The sequence below is a fragment of the Thunnus thynnus genome, chromosome 2 (genome assembly GCF_963924715.1).
Source record: "Thunnus thynnus chromosome 2, fThuThy2.1, whole genome shotgun sequence".
NCBI lineage: Eukaryota > Metazoa > Chordata > Actinopteri > Scombriformes > Scombridae > Thunnus > Thunnus thynnus.
This window is the reverse complement of record NC_089518.1, coordinates 22,879,596-22,905,672: the sequence shown is the minus strand read 5'-3', so window position 1 is coordinate 22,905,672 and position 26,077 is coordinate 22,879,596. Positions and strand designations below refer to the sequence as shown.

At 39.1% G+C, this 26,077-nt stretch overlaps 1 protein-coding gene across 3 annotated transcripts in view; it reads right to left on the bottom strand.

Annotated features, from left to right (window-relative positions):
* Positions 1–26,077, bottom strand: part of unc5ca (unc-5 netrin receptor Ca) — a 211,469-nt gene that overhangs the window by 76,226 nt on the left and 109,166 nt on the right. For all 3 annotated transcript variants that reach the window (XM_067611380.1, XM_067611394.1, XM_067611387.1), the window contains exons 3-4: positions 23,083–23,226; positions 8,649–8,752 (exon numbers count right to left, since the gene is read on the bottom strand). In XM_067611380.1, the coding sequence (XP_067467481.1) occupies positions 8,649–8,752; positions 23,083–23,226 (248 nt within the window). The remainder of the gene's footprint in view (positions 1–8,648; positions 8,753–23,082; positions 23,227–26,077) is intronic.

Here is a 26,077-nt window from a genome sequence, read left to right as displayed (position 1 = left end):
CTTTGAAAGAATTATGCTTCTGAAATCAGCAAAGCATCAATAGTGCCGAGAGTGTCTTGGCAGAGTGTTTGATAAGCTAATGTTTCAATACAATTCCAGGATGTAAGAAGTATCATGGGTTAATACAGCTCAGCAAAAATGTAGTCATATTTCATTTCACACCACTGAACATTTTAAGTAGTCTTGAATGCAAGACAATAATGGGTTATACAATCAGACAGTGGAAGATCACATATCATTACAACATCTGACACACTCACCACCTGATAATGTTATCCACACAGTAAAATTTATGAAAAAATTAATTGTACTGACAATGACCTCTTTTAGTAATTCACTGAAGACTACTTGAATAGTGCCACTGAATAGTGTAAGTGAAGAACAATTAATTGGTTGCAATTATTCGAAGGACTGGCTTATTAAACTTTTTCAGTCTTGGTCCCAAATGAGGAATTTATTGTCCCAGTTGCTCCAGTAGTTAAGCATATAAAATAACATCGCAACTCTTGCCATAAGTAGACTTCAGAACTATTTTTAGGTGCTCAATCATCTCATAAGTAAGTTTCTAATGTTTTTTTTGGATTATAATTGATATTCAATAAGAAACTCTTTATAGATGTTACAGACTCATGTGCACAACTTTAACATTTTCAAAGTTTCTTGTGGTCCTACAAGACTTACAAGGTCTAACAACTTATAAAACTTGACAGAATAGAGCAGAGTTTTATTTTTGACACTGTCACACCCTGTGTCAAAACAGTGTGTTCATTCATCCATGACAACACTGTCAGGACTGCCGAGGGCAGCACGGGTAGCTGCCTGACAATGCAGTACACTCTACACTGTCATGTCACCATCAATCCACAGCTTTGTCTCAGAACCACGTCAAAAAGACAAGGGACGCAAGGAAGATAGAGAGTCAGCGATAGTGACAGAAAGAGACAAAGAGAAAAAAGACCATTGAGAGAGAGGCAGAGTCCACAACAATGTGTAAAAGACGTAAACAGAGACAGAGCACCAAAGGGGACAAATAGAAGAAAATAGCTGCAAGATTTCCTTGTGGGTGCAGAAAATCAGTGATAACAGTCAACAAATAAGTATTAATTTAAAAAAAACATAATGAAGGGTCAACAACATTTCAACACCAGCACATTTAATAGTCTTTCCATGTCACTTCAGGGCAGACATTAAAAAGGAAGTGTTAATGCTAAGGCGAACTATCCTATATTGTTTGCCAAGCCTTTGAATAGGTAATGAAAGGGAAGAGAGAAGGTGTTCCTGATTTGGGGGGTGTGGGTGAATCCACACAAAGTCCTTCATTATCTCCTACCCTTACACTTCAGAGTCAAGCACTCACTCAACCCTCAGAACACTGCACACACAAAGAACAAAGTCCTATAGTTTCAAAAAGACTCAAACTTCACAACCTGCCCTTGATCCAACTCAACCAAATAACTACATACCTATTTCAAAACTACCATTCATCTCCAAAATTCTTGAAAAAATCGTTGTACAGCAGGTGATTGAAGGAAACAATATTTTCAATGAATTCCAATCTGGCTTTCACCACCAACATAGTACAGAAACAGCACTACTAAGAGAGGCAAATGACATCCTCATGTGAGTCTGCTAACCAAAACCAACTGTAAATCCCACATGACAACAATCCTTGCATCCCTTCAGTGGCTCCCCGTAGAGTATAGAATAGACTTCAACATACTGCTTATCACATACAAGGCCCTACATGGTCTTGCCCCTTCATACATTTCCAAACTTTTGCATTCTTACTTCACCTCTGGGCCACTCAGATCTTCCAACCGAGGTCTCTTATTTATACCCTGCCTCCTCCGCATATCCAAGGGTAAGTGTGCTTTTGCTGTTAGGGCCCCATCCCTCTGGAGCAGTCTCCCTCCCTCTGTTCGATCAGCTGAGTCTGTAAACAGCTTTAAAAAAATCTCAAGACCTATCTGTACCAATTTGCCTTCCCTGTAAAGGGGCTTTAATTTATTTAATTTATTTTTTGTATATAACGGTATATGTATGTTGTTTATTTTTCTGTATCTGTATCTTGTGCAGCACTTTGTAACTTTGTTTTAAAAAGGTGCTATGTTAATAAAATCTTATTTACTCAGACCACAGTGAACTAAAACTACATATGATCACTGGCCTGCATACTTCATGTCCTCTCTAAGCAGGGAAGAAAATAATGCAGGTTGAGGTTGTCAGTTAAGAAACAAAACACAGGGCAACTATATGTAATGAGAAGCTTCCCTCTTTGGAATTTGATTGATAGTTTCTTTAAATGGCCTAGATGGTGTAAGCAAATGTACAGTAAGTGCTTGCAGTTACAGTCACTGTGAGGGCTGAAATAGGAAAATTCTTCCATGTGTGAGAAAGCCAAGATAAACATGTGAGTTTAGGCTTTTCATAAAAAAACATTCCAGTTATAAACTGCAAACAATGCATGCATTCTAAATTTACCATTACATGAGAAAGAAAGAAAGAAAGAAAGAAAGAAAGAAAGAAAGAAAGAAAGAAAGAAAGAAAGAAAGAAAGAAAGAAAGAAAGAAAGAAAGAAAGAAAATGCAAACAAATATATATTTGAATTTCTCTGTCTAGACAGAAGCAGTGATTGGAACTAATTGTAACTGAACTGAGAAAGAGAGCAACATATACACTGCAGATTTTGAGTGCATGAAGACACAGACAGAGAAAGAGAGAGAGAAGTCAACATAAAGTAGTGAGGAAGTCTGATAGCTGATGCTGAGATTCTGCAATGGAAAACACACATTTCCAATGCAGTTCTGCACAGTCTGCTGGCTTTGGAGTGGGATCTGACTAATGCCTGAATTTACTGACATGGCTTATCACTGGATGGGCAGCCTCCCAAGGCTCCTAAAATTACAGCTAACACTAGATGTATAATTCTAGATGTATCATTTTTTGAAGTGTGACACTACCCTTTTGAAAATACAAAGTGGTTATAAAAGACTGCACTGGTATACACTGTGTGAAAGCAAGGCAAGGCAAGGCGCATCTCAACAACAAGACGAATCAAAGTGCTTTACATAAAACATGAAAGGCATCAAGATAGAATGTAAAAGCAACACAAGGCAATATAAAAAGGCATTTAAATACAGTAAAAATGTGTTAAATTGGAAATAAAAATAAGATAAAATAGAATAAGAGATAAAACAGGAGAGTTAAAGTTCCAGTGCAGTGTAAGATATTAATAAAAAGCCTGAAATTTGATTTTAAAAAAGGATAAAGGATACTGTATAGGAGTTGTATGTGTGCAAACATGTGCGTGCATCTGTGTGTGTCCACTTAGGTCGGTGAACACACATCGTTAGATAATGATCATAATCCTTCTCTACATCCCTGACATCCTACCACAATACATTAACCACCAAAATATCAGAGCACACAATGCAAAAGCTGCTCTTCCTCAGCTGGCCCATTTGTAAATTACTCTGCAATGATAGACCATCACAACAGCATTTTAATAATCTTAACACCATTTCAATAATTCACCTAGGCAGTTGGAATAAAAAAAAAGAGATTGCTGACTAATCTGTGGATTACGGTGATGATTTCTGACAGAGGTTGAGGATCAAGGTAAAATGTGATGGGAGATGAACCGTGGGGCTTACTATGCTAGCTCAAAGAGGATTAAGGTAAGGATCTATTGGGGAAGCAGCATTACATAAATTGTTTTTTGTGCACAGACGCACATATACACACCAACACACTCACACAGGTACAAAAACATATACACAAGTGTTCCTTTAGAGAACGGCCAGGATAAAAATGACTTAAATTCTTCTGGTGCAGCAGACACACCACTTTGTAAAGCTATAAGGAAAAATCCAGTGCTTTATTAAATATAAACCATTTCTTATTAAAATGGTTTATAGATGGAATTTTTATAGATATTATTTATTTATAGATGGAATTTGGAACTAACCCTAACCCTTACTGATAGCATGTTCTGGCTAAATACATGTTTTGGATGTATTCAGAACTTGTGAATAGTTTATTATTTTTAAAGACAGAAGCACAGAACATTGAGCTCTCGTGGGATCTAAAAGGGTTTTAAAGCTAAAGGAATTCAATAGATCTGCTTTATCTCTGGAGAGAGGAACAGAGCATTTCTTATTTGTTAGACAGTTTAATTCACACTGTCACCTTCACTGTCCATTTAAAGCACTCCACCAGCACCAATGTTATAACCTCCAGATAGATTCTGCTAGTAAACGTCATCATATGACACATTAACAATGGTGACTGCAGGGACTGAAATGTACTGTGTGTGTGTGTGTGTGTGTGTGTGTGTGTGTTTGACTGTGTACAGTATACTGTATGAGTGTGAGAGCAAGGTAGCCGTTAGCGTTTTGCCCACATCACACCATGCCACTGATCCCTTCTGACAGAAAAGTCTGCTGTGATTTGCATTACAAAGAGTCATTCACGCACACAGAGGCACACCCATATACACACACACATTCACACTCTAATTCCATAGTGGTTAACAAAGAAAGTCAATTACAAAAAATGACATCAACAGTAACTATCAAGGAGGTTAGAGATCAAATGTATACGTGTGTACGTGTGAAGTGTGCCTGTAGGTAAAACTCCTTTTTTTCGATTGCTGGCTGTGGTCAGCTACATAACAGCAACCTTGAAGCTGACAGCTGAATGTATGTCTTGCTCAAGGACATCTCTCTATGCCACCATGGTACACATAAGAATGATATATTGTGAATTCATTGTGATGAAAATATAAAAAAAAAAAATTACATAAACTTCTTCAAACAAAACGCCGAAAGTACCTGACTTTCATATATAATTTATCTTATGATGCGAACAATTACACTTAGACAGACAGTGTACATGTTGATCAAAATCCATTATCCAAGTGAATAACTTGCACTAATCTAGGGTGTGGATTGAGTGGTCAAGAATGTGACAGGATCTTGACCAGGCTCCAGACACATATCCAGTTACTGTCTGACACTGTGTGTGTTTATATGCGTGTATGTGTGAGTGTGTGTGTGTGTGTTAGGGATAGACACGTGGAAGGCCTGTCACCACACACTGATGTGTTTATTTCACTGCAGCTGGGGTAATCACTCACACACAGAGACAGACACAGACAGGCACACACACAAATATTCACATAGACACCCACACATACAAATCCATAACACCACCTGCTATGTGCAGTCTGGCCTTTGGGGTCACTCCTACTCTTTGGGTTTCAACATAAAATATATTCTTGTTGTCAAACTGCTGCCTCATTCTGCTGCCTAATGAACCTTGAAACATTTGCAGGGAAAATATACAGTCAGGTGGACTCTGGTCCACATCTGTATTTCACAAAGCTACTTAGTTTAAGTGGAGTTTCTCAAGAAACTTTGATTAGTGACTCTTTATATCTAAACCAGAATCTTGACTGTTTGGATGACCCTGAGCGAGAGAGGTGCTTCATAAATATAAAATGTTTACAGTAAACCAAACCAAACTAAATTTAATCAAACTGGGAGTATTTTTTCATCAAAAGTGAAGAGAGTGCTGCACTTGTTGCAAGTTCTCTGAATTCACCGTCTGTGTCCATAAAGCCTTTCCTGTTGAACTACTGAACCCTCCCTGCTGAATACAATAGCTTTCCATCAGCTTTTAAAGGCTTTCTATCACAGTCTAAAGAGATTTAGATGTTTCTCAAGGATTTCACAATGCCTAAAATTGTGTCTCTCAGGAGCTTTAGATTGAAAGAGAGAAAGAAAACACGCAAGAGGAGACTGACTGATGACAAGAGCTGTACTGCCAGGGGAAAGTGAAAAGGAAATAATGGAGCATTGATTGGTGAACACATTTCTCTGCAATCTCGGATTGGTTTGACCCTGACCTCTCAAGGCTAACAGTTGTGCAGCAGATAAAAAAGATCCCTGGATAATCTGTCCCTTAGTGTATGACTTGTCATGCTTAAGAGTGTGTATGCATGTGTACATTTGTGCATTTCTTAACAGCTGGATCTGCATGTGTATCAGTGTAAATGTACACCCATCTCAGTGCATATGTTGGCATGTATACAGATGCTGTGTGAATATGAATTTAAATGTGAACATGTGTGTGTGCGTAAGGACTCAAGGCTTTGGTACGGCATGTTGACAGCCACGTGATGCCAGCTGGGCATTACTATGTGGGTATCACATATCAGGGAACCAACCACATCACATTGACAACTTTACAACAGTCGTCAACTGGTCGACACAGCAACCTCAACCACTAATATTAGATCGTTTTTAGAGAGGTCATAGGACACCAAAACGAGAGCTGTCAGTCAAAAAAAAAAAGTTGTATGCGTGTGTGTGGAGGAGAGAGCAAGCAAGAGAAAGAGGAAAAAAGGAAACAGAGCATGTGAATGGAAAGGAGAATGGGCATGATAAGAACAAAGAGAAATAGAAAGTCAGAAGAGATAAAAAAAAAGAAAGCGAGGGCTACAACCTGAGGTCATCAGCAGGTTTTAGACCTAAATCCCTCTAATCAGCTTCAGCAGACAGGGGAGACAGACCAATCCATTTGCCCTGAGATCCCATTATGACAGGAGAAAGGAATGGAAAAGGTAGCAAATTGAACACACTCAGAAAATAGCTCTGGGTGTCCATGTATGTGTGCATGTGGCATATCCCTTTGTGGTTGTGTGTATGAATGTGTTGTATTCAAACAGGTGTCAAAATGCAGTAAGAAAGCAGATAATGTTAGTAGTAATGAGTCATTAGTTAGAGATTTGTCTCCAAGATTAAGAAGCATGAGTTGCATGTGCGTACGTGAGCGTGTGGTGGAGAAAGAGACAAAATGAGGGAAAAAGAGCCACCGTATTTGTGTGTGAAGGTCTCTGCCGTTCCGACGTTAAACCGATGTCACAATTGAACCCATTTATTCGCTTGATTTCCCTCAGAAGATGAATTAGAGATTTCTAGAAGTGAAAGACTTGGGGGCTAGAAAAACAGAGCAGGAAAAGATCACTCTGTTATTTCCTACCAGTCCTCATTCTGTCTCATTCTTTTTCTCCTTCTGCCCCACCTTCATCTTTGCCTTTCCCCTTACACTCTCTCTCTCTCTGACTTTGTATGCTGGTCTGTCTGAGCACCTCCTTCACCCCCTATCCTTCAGTTTCTCTCTCCCCCTCTCTCTCAGGGGAGCTGTGTACTTAGGTGCAATTGAAAATGACTATCAAACCCTGAGGAGCAAAACCTGATTCAGAGACTCCTTATCCGGTAGCGCAGACCTCTCCAAGTGCTATACTGCTCTTCCCAAGTGACCGACTAAATGAAATTATGTCTTTTCATCCATTCAGGTGGGAACGCAGCCAGATGAAACCAGGGAAGTAAAGAACAGTCTGAATTGTAAATGACATTCTTCACTGTAGTTAAAGTCCTCCGGGAGTGGAGGTGACATGGATGGCTCTTCCAAAGTGGATGTTTACTGTGTGACACATTTGATGAGCGAATAAATTGTTGATGTGCTGACAATGTACTTGAGGTATACAATATTATCTTACATTAGGAGTGCTATGTTGTGATAGTGTGACTATGCATGTGTTTACCACAGTGCTTATATACTTGAAAGCCACACCTGTTCAAATTGCTAGCATAGCCAGGAACCTCTGACTCTCATAAACTCGCTCATAAAGTCTGGCTTGCTTATCAAAGTATCCTTGGGCACGACACCAAAGTAACGGCTTAAATGGCCAATATGAATGATGTACTGATTATACTCTACACTCTGCGGAGGAAAAAGGAACATGGCAGTATTTTTCAAGTGAACAATTCCTTTCATGAATTATCCTAGTTATGAGTTGGATGGCACAGGTGCAGTTGGAGAGTCAGCAGTGAAAATGTAAAATATTACAGTAATATAGGCTAAAACCTCTGTAGTCAGTGAGATTTTCTAACTTGTGCTGCAACTCAAATTGGCTCTCTAGGGACATTTAAGTGTAAGTTTAAACTTTGGATCTTTGGATCAGTGTTACCTCGTTGCAGCAGGGCTTTTAAAAGCAACTGTCACTCAAAACAGGATTCGGGCTGTTTCTCCCTGTGACAGTTCAACATGAATGTTGAATGTGAAACCATGCCTCGTAATTCTGACAATATGTCCGTTATTACGTTTTTATTCAATTCATTGTTTATTTCGTTTACATAGATGGACATTTAGCAAGATTCCTGTTAGAACTTTTGAGACGTATTAGTTTTGGCTTTAGGCATAATAGCAATAAAAGGGGCTATTTAACCAAATTTATCAAAATGGTCGGGACGCTTTTTCCATACAGCACACCCTCCAACCTCTGACAGCATACTGGAAAAGAGTGCACACATCGATCAAACCACTCTGCTCTGCTGTCTGTCAGTCACACTTCCAGGCAATTTCAAAAAGTGTCACATCTGTAATAGCTGACTTTTCTTTGGCACTTTCACTTGATGATTTCTATTTTTACATCTTTTGACATTCTTTGCTGTCTTTACTCTACTATCCCATCTCTTCAGTCACTCCCTCACTCCGTTTTAGCAGAGGCTTCTCTTGACCTCTCATCTTGCCTCACATCTCGTTTCGTATTCAACTCAGGTTGACCGTAACGATGCACATACCTCAGCAGCTGGTATGCCCTCCGGAGGACGACACTGTAACAGCACTTCCTGCTCCAGAGATACTTCCTTCCCAAGGGGTTCCTGTTCAAATGACTTCTTCAGATCTGTGGAGACAGGCAAAGAGACAGGAAACTTAATGATTAACAAAAGAACAACTTATTACATGAAACAGAGAGCATATGACAAACTTTGCATTCTTTTGCTTCTTTGTTAACACATTTTCAATAGAGCTGTCTTTAAAAATACTGATACTTCCATACTGTACATACACACACACACATAATGATACTGGATAACACAGAGATTTCATAAATGATGCAATTATGATGCAACAGTGAAAACTTTGCTTAGGTAGAAACTGAAAAAGCTACCATCACACACACTGGTTAGAGTGGAAAGCACTAACTCACTGACAAAAATTGGTCAACTAAAGCCGAATGCTTGAATTTTAAGTGTTTAACAAAATGTGTTCATATTGGTTTAAGGTTATTTAATCTCTGAGCAGGATGTTATGCAGCAACACCACTCATCTTATCAAAAGTTTAAAAAATCGCAGTGCATAGCGGAGGTGTGTGGGTGGCCATTTTGCAAACATCCTGTGATTCTGTAGTCAGAGAGACCATTTTGGAGATGGTTTCATGTCATTGTGAACTGTGGTCATTACCTCATTTCTGTGGCAACAATGACACAGTAATTATGGAGTTGGTGGTTAAAGTCAGCCATGTGTATGCTGACTTCTCCCACTCTCCTGTCAGTTTAGAAATGTACACAACAAGGAAAAACACTTAGCTGTATATTCTTAGTGTCAACTAATGCCTACGTAGGGTTGCACACACACACACATCATTTGCATTTTAACAATGTAGCTACAACAGTTTTCCACACACACTATTAATAATGCTTTTAAGTGCTTTAGCCGCTTCACACACTAAACATAGGCTGCTTTGTTGCATGCTTGCCTCTCAATCACTATGCACAATATTTAACCTCGCTTTCATTCCATATAGACTTGCCAGAGATTGGGGATCTCAAGCAGGCCAAAGACAATAAATGATTCACACTAATGGTCCACATGCTGTGATAAATGACAGCATTACAAAGCAGCATGGAATGCACTGACATTTCTTTCACAAAACGTTTCACAGAGGGTTCAGCTGTTTTCATTTTTAGGGGAAAAAATGCTCACAGTAGCTGACTTATAGACAATTAGTCCGACCTTTAAATTACGACAACAGAAGAGAGAGAAACAATGTAGATGATGACAGAGAAGGCGTTAAAGAATATGAATGAAAATACAAAAACCTCTGTGGGTGGATGGATGAATGGATGGCGGGAAGGACAGTTTTGTTTAATTGTGATCTTTACTCTGAATCATTTTTTTTTATGTTTCTCTTACTGCCACACCTCTCCGCATAGTCCTACACAAAAGCTTGAATTTTATTCATTGAGAGATAAAAAAGGACAACGGCTCTTCAGCTTTTTATGTTGAGTCTTCTTGTCTTGCCTGTGCAACTCTTTCTGAGTGAGTTGCTACATTTTTTTCTGCCAATCTCTCTCTGTCTGGAGCTACCTCTGACACTGTAATGTTCTATAACTTTGTCCTTCACTAGTTTGATTGATTCCACCTATTGGAATGAGTTAAAAATATAACACATTTCTTTTCTCTTCACCTCCCCACTCTGCTACCATACAGTATATGTATGTATCCCTATATTGGCAGCTGAGCTCAACAAATGTTAAAACAATTAGCCTGCCACTGAAAAAAGGCCATAAAACAAACTGTAACTTGAGAGGGAGGGCAGTGTTGCGGGACCTAGCAGGTGACTTTATTTATGCTGCTGATCAGAAGGTCTGATGGATTTCTAAATAAGAACATATGGTGAGGATGGAGTGAAGAAAGAGGAAAGCACTTTCTTTTTCATCCAGTCTTTTGGGTGAATCTCAATGGTTTATGATCTGATTTCTCCTAACTATTAAGAGTAAATAAGGTTTAGACATAAAATAATCTGCAAAACTGCCATTTTTCTCATTAAAATTCTGTAACTACCTTTGAAGTGTATCTGCAAGACCATATGAAGATCTGCCAAGTACACAAACTGACCTAAATACACAAATATATATAGCAATATATCTATCAAGGGGTGAAAAAAAAAACATGCGGTGTTGATTTCTACGTGCATACTTATGTCAGCATGTGTGCACATATGCATTACTACAAATATTTGTTTGAGGACACGTGTGCATCGGTATGTGTGGACATTCATGTAGTACGTGTTTATATTTATGCATGAATGTGAGAGCAAGATTTGTAACTGGATGATTAACTGTCATATCAATTTAAATAATGTCAGCAAGTAATGATGGTGAATTACACTTGCTATATACCAGCAGATAGAAAGTGATGTGTGTATTTTAAAGTGATAGCCAGAGGTTTGTTGATACGGCAGAATTAACAACAGTAATTTACTGATACCACCTTTGGGATAGTTTGATTTAATCTGCCAAATATGTTCAATGAAGAACTTTTTCACTTTGAAGAGTTTGAGAGTCACTTTGTTAGTTTGTGAGGTATGGCTGCAGCTATGGAAGACAAATCCTCTATCCTCTATCCTTCAGTTTTTAAAACCATACAGAAGACTTTGATAGGAGGGCACACTGTGTGTGTGCATGTGTGTTGTCCTTGTGTCCTTTTACTCTTCTGGTTCCCAGGTGTACTCTTAATCACCTTATCCATCAGCTGTGGTACACCATTTGTGGACACACACACGCTCACACACACACAAGACAGAACATTTTTTAATGCTGAACTGGTTGACTCCAAGTCCCTCTCTGGGTATTTCATCAGGACAGTCACCTTACAGTGGCTAGCAGACATAGATGGTGGCAGAGTGAAAGAGAAGGAGAGGTAAAATGGGATGGGGGTAGGGAAGGTAGAAGTCAGGACAGCAGGTGGGGAATTGAAAGATGAGAGGCAGAAAGAGAGGAGGAAGGAGGGAGAAGTTGGCAGCACACACCAAGACCACCTTACTCTTTCGTAATACCAAAACCACCTGCTTGGTCTTTACCCATTAAAGTACTTTTCATGTCCACCACACTCTATATCAAACCATTCAATAGAAGCACATGTCTGTGAGTCCCCCTTGTATCATCTCTATTAATCTGCCTTATCACTCTCAAAACCAACCAGTAATCCATCAAACCTGGCAGCCATCAATCTAGCTTTGATTACATCTCTTTTATCAAGATCTCAATCTTATTCACAAAGACAAGGGGAGAGATAGTGTCTGGCTCACCATACTATTACAACTTTGAATCCAACCAATAAGATATAATTCACACATGCTGGTTTTATTGCTTATTAATAGTTTGGATTTGTGATCATGAGTCAATCTCCTCTGTGGTCACACATACAGACTCAAAGACTGGGGAAGCAAAAGGGAAACCAGTCATAGTGAATAGACAGATTTCCCGAGAGCTTATAAAGACATCAACATGAGGAAATGTTTTTTGTGCCTTAAACCGCACAAATCGCAATAAGTAATGTGTGGACAATGTTTAATATCCCAAGAAGGAAACATCCCATTTAGCCTTAGAGTGCATAATTAGTTATTTGCATATAGTGATGTGGTAAGTGATCTTGGATTTTAATGAGGTCATGGAGAGTTTTGTGCAGACATTGGTGAGGAGAAAATGCTTGTTGAAAGGTGAGACAGCTCTGTTACTGTTTATTTATGGCTGTAAAATGAATAGCGCAAACATTTATCAGTAGGGATGTAACAGAATGTGTATTCTTCCCGAACCATCACAGTACAGACATTACTCTTAGGTGCGAGCAGTCGTATGAATAATACACTCCGTGACCCAAACAGTTGTCAGAATACTTCAATAATCCACTGACGTGTAGAACAATAAGTCTAGAGCGCAAGTCCCACCCGGAACATTGTGGCAGCGCTCTGCTTAGCTATAGCATGCTCATGAATGCATGCTAGCTGGCTTAGCCAAGGTAGCCTAGTTACCCTGGTTACCCTGTAGTGTCGCTGCTGTCAGAATGACAAATGAGAGACCCATAACACTGACCAAGTGCAACACTATTATTAAAATAAGGTCTGTTATCTCCGTAGAGAAACGATACCGCATCTCCCCGTCCCCCTCCCCTCTCTGTAACGGTCAGCTTTTCACTCCGCCTTTAAGTGGAGCCATTCAGAACAACGATAAACACATTTGATTTCTGAGGTGGTCAGACAGCACCGAGTAAGAACCAGTTCTGAGAAGAAAAAATGTAGTTAAAAAGTATGAAAGTAAAAGTAATGGTTTGGTCCCTCTGACTGATATTTTTTCATTTAACCTTTATCTAACCAAGAAGTCCCTTGAAATTGAAATCTATTTTCTAAGGGAGACTTGGCCAAAACAACACATCAGTTACAGTTTAAGTAGAAATAAAACACAACTGATGGGGAATACAAACATCAAACACACAAGGAAGAGACTAAATCCAGCTTAAATAAGGCGGTTGCAATTCTCAGTTACATGGATGCTTAACATGGCTTTAAATTTTTCCATTTAAATTTTATATATATATATATATAGAGAGAGAGAGATGGATAGATAGATAGATGACATAGATATAGCAGCATGTTACTGTTGTAGCTGCTGGAGGTGGACTACTTTATATACAGTTGGACCATAAATCAGCATAAAACAGCTGTCAGCAGCTGTCCTGACTCCTTGCAGGAAACATAAAGGTTGTTTTCTTTTTTTCACTGCAGCAAAACTAAACTGTTTCAGTTATGGCCAATGAGCCATTGTTGGATGTTTACATTTTTTTTAAATAAAAGACCAAAATGTTATTTAATACCTTTCTTTTTTTCTGCTGTACCAAAATCGCACCAAACCATGACCCCAAAACTGAGGTACATACTGAACTGTGGATTTTGTGTACCATTACACCCCTATTTATCAGGCTCTATGATCAACAATTTGCAAGTTTAACATTGTGTTTACAGTTTCAGTGTATGACTTTGGGACAGCTGATAGTGGTGGAACACTGATGGTTTTGTTTGGAAAATAGATAACATAGTTACACTTGTCAGAGAAAAAAAAATCAAAAACAAGTGTGTAAAATCTCTGAGTGGCTGATAAATGATACTGAACTTACTTATCTTGTACTGCCATAGACTGGCATGTAGTTTTGCCTGTATACACTGCAGGCATCTGACTTTTTGCACATAATACATCTGTCGTATGTATATTGGGTGTCTTGTATATTTTGATGATGAACAGCAGGGAATTCAGACATGCTAATATTGTGTATTAAAGTGAGATGTGAAGTACAAAACAAAGGACAAATGAAACATATAAAGTCAATTCTAAAAAGTAATTTTCTGGTATTCAGCAAGTTGCTTAATTTCTAGATACTTAAATCGTCAGTCAGTGCAATGTTAATAACTCTTGCCAGCTTGTGTGTCATTGTTGTATATTGTTTCAGTAACATAGATTGCAAGGTAAATATAATGTAAATCTAGAAGCCACACTGTACTCAAGTTGAAAACCAGAAAATAAGCTACAGACTCATAAGAGGTAACAGACAGCCTGTCACTTCTTAATCCATTTGTGTGAAAAAAGCATTAGAGGTTATCATGTTGTCTGCTTTCTAGAGATACACGCTCGACAAAGCCTTTAAGATTTCCAAAATTCTCCAGAAGAACTTCTCACCTAAATTGCATACAATATAACACTGCTCATTATCAGATCCTGTGTGTAGAGCTATATTGCCTAAGGGAGTTATGCGAGGACACAGAGCATTGCTGAGGCAGAATGATAACTTCATAATCAATCCCTGTGGGGGATGACAGCCTGAACAGAGCATGATGGTTTATTATGGGAGTAATCACCCAAAGCTTTAGCCCTAAATCCACCACATGGCTACCCACAAAATACAGAGACACACGTACATGCATGGACAAATACTGAAAGACAAAGAGAGAAAGACAGAGAGATAGAAAGATACAGTCACAGGGAGGAGCAAAATACACAGGAGACTGAGACAAAACAGCAGCTACAACACAGACACGCAGATCAACCGTGAACAGATACTCGCACAGTGGGACAGACAAACAGACACGTAATCACAAATGCACAAAAAACAACTGCAGTCACAAGGAAAAACTGAGGAAGTGATTGAGGGATGAGACGCACTTCTCTCATGACAGCCAATTCCAGGAACAATTTCCTGGTCTTAATTAGTAAGGGAGATGGTGAAATGAGGAGTTGGCTGTGAGAGTTGATTTCCATAAAGATTGAGAATGAAATTAAAGGAGATTAAAGCAAACTGCTCTGGGGAGGAACAGACAAAACACACACACACACACACACACACATACATACTCACACACAGCGCTAAGCTTAGGAAGCTATCACAGACACAAATTTACCAGTTCTGCAGCCAGAGCGCCTGTGTGCGCAAGAATGTGTGTTTTAGAGAAAGAGGGAACATGACATTGCGTTCATGACACCAAGGCACCATGGACTCACATCAGTTGAAGGTGTGTGTTTTTGTGTATGTGTGCAAATATGTGCCCAAGGGAAATATGTGCACAGGAGGGGAAGGACGGCTATGTTATATCAAATCACTGACCCCACTTTACTCCCAAACTGCAGATAACGTTATCCAGCTTCATAAATATAACAAAAGCACAGAAAAACTCACCAAACAACTTTTTAGAACTACAGCAGGGTTGAAAAGTACAGAGGGCAAACTTGCAAAGTGTTCTTCAGTGTGAACTCCCTTACATATACACAATAAGGTATAGTAAGCATCTATTCAAAAATGACCTCTTCTTGCATAAACTCATCTTTCCCTCTCTCTCAGCGTCCTCCTCTCCCTCCCTCTCCATCTCTTTCTGCCTCCTTCCCCTCTGTCCTAAAACTTTGTCTTCCACTGCTCAACTAAAACGGTTATTATGTTTGTGGTTAGTTTGTTGCCTCAGGCACCTCTGCATAAGCACATTTCAGAGCAATTATCCAAAATGGGTGTCTCTGCCTGCATGCTACCCATGCCAAATCATAACGGTTTCCCCTGGTGGAGCTGCTCAAGCAATAAAGAGCAATGTGAGATGCTTGGGAAGAAAAGAGAGAGGAAAGTACTCTCCTTTAGTCTCAGAGAGAATCATTTGGGCATCCAGTTTCCTCCATGATGGCATGCAATGGAAACAATCAGACCTCCGGCTTAAAAAAAAACTCCAACAAAATAAAAAAAACCCAAACAAACAAACAAACAAAAAAACCTTAATGATAAAATGATAAAACACACAAGAGGGTACGATTATATTTAAGAAACATTAGAAAAAAAGGAAATGTAAATAGATTTGTGATTAAAATACATGTATTAAAAGAAAAAAAGAAAAATTGCTCCTGTGCAATGTGACGGTATATATCATGTGACGATAGCAAAACATCTATCATTTCATATTAAGCTCTTCTATTTATTTCATTGTGTCGCAAATCACACTCTTCACAGCAATAGTTTTTTGTCAGTTGGAGTCTGTCCATCTTTTGCATGGATTAAAGTAATAAATTACTTTAAAAATTAATAGTTTTTATTGCACTAACATTAATGTAACAAGTTTAGTTGTCGTGAACTCGAGTACTTAACCTGGTTTACTGTCTCTCCTCCGTGTGTACACAGAGGGCGCAGCTCCGCCCTCACTGACAAACAGAGAGCAGAGGAGAGTAGCGTGACCATAAATGACAGCAAAACGCAGTAGAGACTATGTTTATCTATGTTATTTACCTAATTTATGTGCACTCATTTCATTTCAGCACAGTGTGAGAGTCTCCCTCTGCTCTCTGTGGTTCGGCGAGGGCGGAGCTGAGTTCTCCGTGTGTCTGCGAGAGAGACAGTGAACCAGGTGAAGTACTCGAGTTGACGACGGCTACGACCGCTCTTCATGTTACTGTGCGTGCAAGAAAAGCTTTGTGAGTAAAAAGCCAGAAAAAGTTATTTAATCTGTGCAGAAGATGGACTGACGGGGGTGCGGGGGCGGACCGGAAACTATTTTGTGATATGTGTCATTATCAGAATATGAAATGACCTACATTGGAATATGAGATTTTGGTTGCATCACAATGTGATAATGCAGGGACATTGTGGAAGAAAGCCATCAGATGCTGTGATTTTGTTAGTTATTGAATAACTTTCTTATGTGCTGTGTATAATATTTAGCTTGATGACCATTAATCTTGAGTTCATCCACTAGGCTTTTAAAATATCTTTCCTAAGAAACATGGAATAGTTATGCAAAAGAATGAAAATCATCATATATTGCTTTTTTTTATATGACAACACAACACGAGTGCATCCTAAGGTCATAGAGTATTTAGTGTTACTGCAGTGTACGGTCGGGCATCTCTTCTATCTTCGGGCACTTATACGCAAGTCGTCAAATGCCAATAAAGCTCCAAAATATCAGAAATGGAAGAAATGAAAGTAGACTGACCTTGAATGTTGCTGTCATTTTCAGTGTGGTTATATAGGGAGTCATTTTCTCTAAGTGACTTTAGAGAGTCGCTTTCCACTCCAGAGCAGTTCTCTCACCAAACTCTCCACCCTGTCATTTCAACACTTAACAACCTGTGATCAACCCTAGACATCAGACAAGGTCTTTCCATCCACAGTCAAGTTTTGAAAAGGTAAACAACCCAATTCACTGACATAACACCAGCACTCTGGAGCACAAAGTTTCCTCCAGAGCCTGGTCTGTCAAATGACTCAGGACAAAAAAAAAATCTCAAGGGCTTACCCACTACCTCTAGTAGTTATATTCTGCTAAGCCTTCATTGTTTTTACCTTTGACCTATACATTACATATGGTTTCAGGAGACACCTCAGCAGCTCCGGGGGTGCTTAAACATGATAATCCCTCCTGCCTAAATGAGAGTGGTTTCTTTATTTCTCTCTGAAACAATATATATGATTATAGATATAGATACATTTTCAATATGTTAATATAAAACTACAAAGAGTACTATGAATTTATATACTGTATGTTGTGTATATCACACTTGGGCTTTAGAATGTGACTTCAGTTTTGTGTGACCAATTCAACACTGTGGCTTACCACTTAAACACTTAAAGAGTACGCTGAAGCAGTTCTTGACATCTGGGAAAACGCTCAGTGGCTTAATGGGATGGTGAGACATCATAACCACACACACACACACACATATACACATTTTCACGCACAAACACACACACACTCTATGGGTTCTTGCTATAAAAATGTTTATTCAGTGTTTGTGACCATCATGAAGTCTCTCTCAAAGCCAGAAACCATGTCATCCAGAGAAAAACTGAGGCTTTTCCACTGACAGTATTTTGGACAGTGTAGAGGGACACACAACATGGACCTTTTGATTCATAATTCCGTGTTCATTTGTCCTGATTTTCATAAGCATTGATGAAACTGCCAAGGTCAAATATCTTTTACACTGTGGTTGTGTTGTTGGAGCAATTGGGCTTATGAGCTGCTGATGAGCAAGTTTCATACCAGAGGCGTGGGATAACTCTCTCCTGTTGTTTCTATTTACTGGGTTACACATGGCTGGATCTGAGGTTGTAATATACAAGAGTGTGGTTCTAATCAATGCTTAAAATCTAACACAAGAAATCACTGTTGAGTCTTGTTTTCCTCGGTCTAATTTTTCCATGATTGAAGGAAAATCTAAATACATGCAGCTGAGACATTTGCATCATAAACAAAACATAATAAATTCAGTAACAGACATTTTCCAGTTGACACAAGTAGCTGCCTGGGTTGCTGTGCCTCTGAGTGCCTGGACTCCTGATTGCTATGCACACACATGTCTCAGTGGAAGATGGCAGAACAAATTGCCATCATCTGAAATTTGTGTGTGTCTGGGTGTTTGTGCAAGTGTGTGTGTGTGTGTGTGTGTGTGTGTGTGTGTGTGTATGTGTGAGTGACCTTGACATATTGCTAATCCGTTGAAGGAGAAAGACTTGACCTGATAGCTCCAGGGCCAAAGAGCATAACTGACACTGCATGCACATTTGTGTGTGTGTGTGTGTGTGTGTGTGTGTATATGTCTGTGTTTCGCTCACTCCTGTGTATGTGCATGCAACGTTATGCGTGTCTGACTGAGTGTGTGAATGTGTGTGTGTGTTTGCCTCACCTGCTTTATAAACTTGAATTAAGCTGCCTGCACCACTCATAACTCAGCTAAAGTGCCCTGCTCCAAAAGACCAACAAATCACGCCAAGATTTAATATCTCTGATTGTGTGTTTGACACTTTTACAACCTCGACACTGATTGCCATTATCCAGCTACAAACTGCGTGTTTAGTTACTGCCTTGGAGTGTTAATTCCACAGTTATTAAAACAGCCTGAAGATGCAGAAATATGGGAAAGAAAGGCAAAGTAGGAGAGCACGAATGACAGAATGAAATAATAAGCACATGATAGTCAAAGCAAGAAGAAAATAAAAGAGGAGGAGACAATAGGAATGGGGAAAAAAGAAAATGAGTGGGAAGAGGAGATGGGAACGCAGGACAGAAATGCTGAATTGCTATTGCACGGTGCAGTAGAAAAGACACTTTGCTCAGCAAGCTCTAGCTGCCAGGAAGCATTTTAATCACAACAGTAGATCCAAATAGGAGCCGAAAGCAGGGTAGGTCAGGAGGTTGGGTCGATTTGAAGTAAAAGGTTATCGCAAGAGGGGGCTGAGTGTAATCAGATCTGGTTAAGGGAAAAATCACTGTTATAACAGAGAGAGAGAGAAAGTGAAGGACAGAGGGACAGACAAAGTCAGAGGGAAAATGCACACGATATAGAAAAAGAATAGAAATGAGAGAGCTCTGAAGAGAAAGAGAACCAGAGAGAGTTAAGTAAAGAGAATGTGGGATATCTATCATCTCTCTCTTCACTGATATATATTGGCCCTTCCGGTCTTCTTAGAAGCATCCTCCATCACCATTCCTCCACCTAACCTCCAGTAGAGGCTGTACATGTGTGAAATACTGTGTGTGAAGAAGTTGATTGTAAAAAAGGTTAAAAAAGGATACAGGATAGATAGAACGATAATTTACTTTTGATTCAGTGTATAAGATTGGCTGTCACATATTTAAAAACTGGGCAGGCCTTGAAAAGTGGAAAATATGTAAATTACACTATACACAAAATTATTTTAGCTTATCGGTGGTAGTAGTGGAGGTAGTAGAAGTACAGTATACATTAACGAATCCAATTAAGGTACGTAAAGACACAAAATGCTAAAACGCAAAACATTAGGCAAAAATAAACAGAAAACTGAAGAAGTTAAAACAGGAAAATGAAGGTCAATTTATAACTGTCGTGGTTGAGCTAAGATTAACTGTGATTGACATGGCACTTCTTACTGAGGGCTGGAAATGAATCATCCTATTAATGGCAAGGATATGTCATGGAGTGATCCAAGGCACAGTCTCTCTCTCGAACACACAAACATATATATATATATATATATATATAGTATATACACATTAATGTGTGCACTAAACCCGGCTGTACCTTCATATGTTGACTACCATACTGAAAAGGTAAGTCATGAAAGAATGTGGCCTTTAGTTCTCTGTGTGCATTTCTGTGCTGTCGGTGTCTATATTCACGTTTGCCTCTGTGAGTCTCAGATACCTGTATACGTATGCTTGCCTGCATCTGTCTCTCAGCATGCATCAGCCCTATAGTGTAAGCCAAAAACAGCACATTACCCAGCTTTTATTGCACCCCAAGGAGGGCCCATTCCATTCGAGAATGTTATTAGCAGAGCTAAGAAGGATATTTCTGACTGTGTCACTAACTCTCTGCTGACAGACAGAAAACCGTCCTCACTTGCCAAAGCAATGCAGAGAGTAGTGATGCTCTGTGCTACGTTCTAAATGTTTTGAAGCTCACAAATTAACTGAGAAATGTGTTGCTCAGGTACTACTACACAACTGTGATCATAAAGTATTTCTTAGAATTCATTTTCCCATTAACTTCCCATTAATTTATATGCAGCATAAAAGTCTTGATTTAAAATTATGTAGTATTGCTCTGTGAATGAATCTACATTATAGGCCTGCTGTGTTACCTCTGCACTTAAGCAATGTATAATATTTAAATATAATGTTTAAATGTAGGTTTGTTTTTTATAATTAGATCATCAGTTTAATTATTTTGTTGCTTTTTTTCCCCAAAGATTTAACACCTAAACAAAATATGTAATATGTGTTAGCTTCCGTTAAACTATTTAAATAGACTAATAAATAAATGTGCCTCAGTGAGTAAGTAAATAAATAAAGCAACCCCAATGCCTGCAAAAATGAAAATGCAAGACATATTTACTGCCAAATAAAATAAACTGAAGTGAAAAAATAAGGGTCAAAATGATGGATTTCCTCCTGCATAGCCACAAGGAGCAACCTGGGAAAAGAAGATTTCCAGGTTGTGTGTCTGTTACAGTGATACTGTCTGTTAAAGTACTACATGTGAGGATGTGTGCAGTTTGTTCTGTGTGTCTCATGAATGGACTCTATCAAAGCCCTCAGTTGTCCTTTTGAGAGTTCACTCAAGCAGAGCCTCACTGCCAAGCCAGGCAAACCGGGGAGGTTGGGTAGATTTTGTTATTGGTATTTCTTTTCTGGTTGACCTTTCTATAACCTGAGCAGTCAGACAAGTCCCAGTTGTCTTATATGGCTGAACTGACCAGAGCAATGATGCTTGGAAAACTACTATTGTGGGTTCAACTCTCAGGCCAGTGAAAGGAGCTTTAAAAGAACAATCCATTCGGTTATATGAGGCTTATGTTGAAAGAACAAACAAAGCTTTTTAGGTGATTTCTATCAATCATCTCAACTCCCTTGCTACACAGTTGCTTCAGAGCCGTAAAGTGACCATCATTCATGACAGGATTCAACCTTTTTCTTTTCCCCCAGGCTGTGGTTGTGGTCTTACAATCCTAAAATGATTTCCCCATGTGATCATGTACGTAGTGTTACATGCCATGGTAACACTGTCTGCTAGAGTGATATTGAGTCTGTGCTCTTCTGGTGACCTTATAGTCAGACTCCCAGTTGTCTTATTAAATTCTTCACCAGACCATAACAGGAAGCTACTGATGGTAGATTGAAGTTATATAGCTAAATCTCTGCTTAGAAAAGTTCTCCATCATGCATCATTCAGTGTTAAAAGTATTTGAAAGTTAGACCGGAATCCCTTTTTTTTTTTTTTTCCAATGAGCCTTTAGTGTTTGGAGGAAAAATTTACAGTGCATGACAGTTATGCACCTTTCCACATCAAAAGTCATCAAAATAGATAGTTAAAGTCCTTAAGATTTTCATGAAATCAAACCCTATTTTTGATTAAAAATGTACAGTCTTAATTTTTTTCAGTAATAGCCATTTTATGTTTACATTCTGTCATAACCTCTCAATATAGTAGTTTTCATTGTTAGTGGCAGAATCCACCATTCCTGCACTAGATTCAAATTGCCTTCACACACAAGGGATTCACAGGTAACATTTCATGTAATCCAGAGTTATTTACATTGATAACAGCCTTACTGTTTATTATTAAACAGTAAGGCTTATTATTAATTCCCCTGCAGTTGCATTATAAGTATTCAACTGGTGAAACACAGGATGCCAAGGTTAGTGCTAACAGCAATCATCAAAAATGGTGTTTGCAAAAAATAACACTTGTCAGTGGATCAGTTTTAGATATAACAGGGTATCATGTAACAAGAAGGAGCAGCCACAGTGAGCTGTTAGATGAAGATGCACACACCTCCAACTCTTCAGCAACCCACTCCTTGTACCATGCACTGCTGTTGTTGTGTTGAAAGCCACCAGTGCTGTGTGTGGCATGAAGTCAGATTGTGGTTGCTCATTGAAAGATGATGTGAAAAGACAAATTACTGACTGACTAAAAAAAAAAAAGTATGGCTGCACTGTAAACAGATATACCAGTTGCTCCCTTGTTGTATTTCTGACAAAGCAGCTGCTCAGCAAGTGTTTGCTGCCCCCAGAAGTCTGGGACCTATTGTATTAAATGTTTAAAAAAAAACTTAAAATTAAAGTTAACACAGCTGTCACCAAATCAAGGAGGACTGAAATCTTAAGGATTTTGTCTTTAACCAGCCATTTGGATGATAAAAAAAATATTGTACCTATTCTTGATTTAGGAGAAGATTTTCTTTTCAGCCTTCCATCAGTCTTGGTGTGTATGTGTGTTTGTACATATGTAAGAATCTGAGTGTAGATACAATGGAGTAAATGTGCTGAATTATATTTTTGATTAGAGAACGCTGCAAAGACAAAGTTGTATTTATTTATGATGTTGTCTGTCTTCATGTGCAAGTGAGTATGTTGTATGCATGCTTTACTGTGTTGGTTGTACTCACATGCGATGCGCACATGTGCCTTGCGGCTTTTGGTGGTTCCAGCGGAGCTCCAGGCCACACACTGACACCAGTAATCTTCAGGACCGAACAGCTCTTCGACTTGCTGCCGTGTTATTTCTATGCTGGCTTCTCTCACCACCAGACCTGTAAACGAAAGGGAAAGGCACTGTTGCATCATTTACGATAGGCTATCTGTTGATATTTAATGCAAACAAAAACAGGCTCCAAAAATAGGTGACTTAGTCACAAGTTCCAGTTTTTCCGGTGAGCCGCTGATACTCCTAAAAAAAAGCGAAAGCTTAAGTCTATTCAAGCTTCTACTCTGGTGATACAGCTTTTATGTTAGCCGAGGAAGCAAAAGTTAAAGCAGTGCACAGTAAATATTTTAGCAAGTAAATAGAGGCAGGGATAATCATACAATATCTGCTGCCATTTACAAACTCGGGTCATTTTACTGAGTAGATTCACTCTGGATTTAGTGTAAACTTTGAGATTGTTCTTTTGCACTTCTACCACTTATCTCAGCCCGCTCTCCAATTCCCTCTTTTCTTTGGTGTTTTGAAAGCAGCTCCATGTATAGAATAAGTGTGAGGTTTAAATAGCTGCACCCTACTGATAGGACTGTACGGGAGTACAAATAGAGGAGGACTGCGGAGGAAAGAGGAAATGGAGGAGCAAGGAAGAAACACAGGATGAAAATATGCAAGACATGTAGGAGAGAGGTGTGCGGCGAAGGAAAGGAATAATGAAGAATAAAAGAAGAAGGAGGAAGGAATGAGGGAAGGTTAAAAACACAGACAGGAAAGAAAGAGGGGAGGGAAATGAGGGAGACTGGTAGAAGTAATATATAGCAACATGACAGAAGCTAGGTGAGAAGAAAAAAAAGAGGATGACAGAATAAGAGGTGGAAGAGGGCAATGAAATGTGAAACGAAAAGGAAAAGGGAAAGGAGATAAAAATGGGTTTTAGGTAAAAGTATGTGGGGACTGGGGAGTAGACGGGCAAAATGTTATGAGAAAAATTCTTGGCAGTTTATTCCAGGTTCAACAGTGTTACAAAGACCCGAGCAACTGTCTCTATGGGGCTCCACAAATCTGACTTGGGCCTATTACTTATGAGGACTCCGTGGCAGCTAACTGAAGATGGGAAGATGTGCCTTTTGAGTTAGAAAAAAAATCAAGACTGATAAGAAAAAGGGACATGAAGATATAAAAGTAAAGACTAAACTTTGATGTGGCAATTCAAACAGTACTGATGGCACAGAGGGGAAAGAAGAAAGTAAAAAGCTTGTGAAAGGTACTGCTACCAAAACAGGGAATAATAGCCAGTAAGGGGGGGAGTGCTATGAGCCATGAGGGCGAATAGCAAAGACAGTCTAAAAACTAGTGTGAATACCAGCGGTTGAGCAAACTAGCAAACAAGGGAGATTGTTATGCCTTCACAGCTTAAAATGAAAGAGCAGGGGACACAGCAAGAGAGGTATAGTCTAAGAAAATGGCAGCTAAAGAGGCAATTATAACCAGCAAGCAACCCAGGACTAAAGCAGAGAGAAATAGTAGGCAGGCAGCTGCAATGAGCAAAAAACACAACATGAGGACAAAAAGGGCAAAAGGGATAGGGAGGAGGTAGAAACCAGTGAGCATGCTACTGCCGAAGTAATGAGGAAAGTTAGGGCAATTAAAGTGAATGGTTCAAATGAGGCAGACAGCTAGTTACGGCAAATGAACTCAAACAAATGCAAAGCGTATGGGATGGTACATCAATGGGTCCGTGGGATTTAGGGACACAGAGAGAGAGGTGGCGAGGAAGCTTGTGCTGAGGACAAATAAAAGAAAACATGTGCAGTTAAAGTGTCTGTATCACTGCATACACGGCTTATTAAACTGGAGGTCAAAAACCATTAGCTGTAAAACATTATTAAATCACAGGAGCAGTTCGAGTATTAGCTGATAGCTATGTTGTATACTTTCCATTGGAGTACTGCATAAACAGTTGTTTTATATATTCATAAATATATAATGATAAATCAGGAAATCTGAAAGTAAGAAAGGAAAAAAGGATCTTCAGACCATGGAGTGCCATGTCTACCCATGCTGACATTACCTAACCTACAGATCATTCCAGAAAACAGTTAAACCTACAGATATTAGTCTGAATTCTCACCTGCTATACAATATTTATTGCTTAGAGAATAATACTGCAGCATGTGGGACAGCGGCAGCACCTCAGGTATTCTGACTGAAAAACTGAAGCTGAATTGTGTTGCATAAGAGGCAACTTTCTCCTGGCAGGGCACTGAGGAAAGCTGCAGTGGCTAAGTTTTATCTCTAAGTTGTTCTTATGATGCATGCCTTAATATACATATATTATGTATGTATATATTATATTTGTGTTGAAGTGAATCAAGCCCACAAAACATTAGACTTAAAAAGCAAAGCTGGAGGCCTCTCCAGTACTTTTCTCCTTTTTGAATACAAATGAAAAATACACACAAGTAAGCACATGCTTCTTCCCTGTGTGCCACTCTGCTTTATTTTATTTACACACCAATGTTCAGAATTGGAGATGTAAAATCTGAATCACATGCTGACAATGACAATATACTGCTGCAACATGCTGATCCTGAAATAACACAGCAGAGTTAGGGATGTCAGGAGTAAACCAGGATGTGCGTTGCATGGTATTGCATGGAAGGAAACAGGGCGATGTTAGTTAGTGGACAAATAATATTGAAGGGAGCTTTACAGGGGTTTGACAAAACAGACAGAATTTTAAAAAAACAACAACGGGACATATACAGGGTAACAGAGAACACCTGGTAAAGTAGAATTGGTTTCGCAGCAGGAAAAAATAATGAATGGTTGCAATGATAAAAATGTGTTGAAGAAGATACAACAATCTGACACTGCTGGCTTCATGTGAATGGATGACCCCAATAGAGAGGAAAACATGACATTTCAAATTTAGCTGGCTGAGCGTGGACAGTGACCTGACA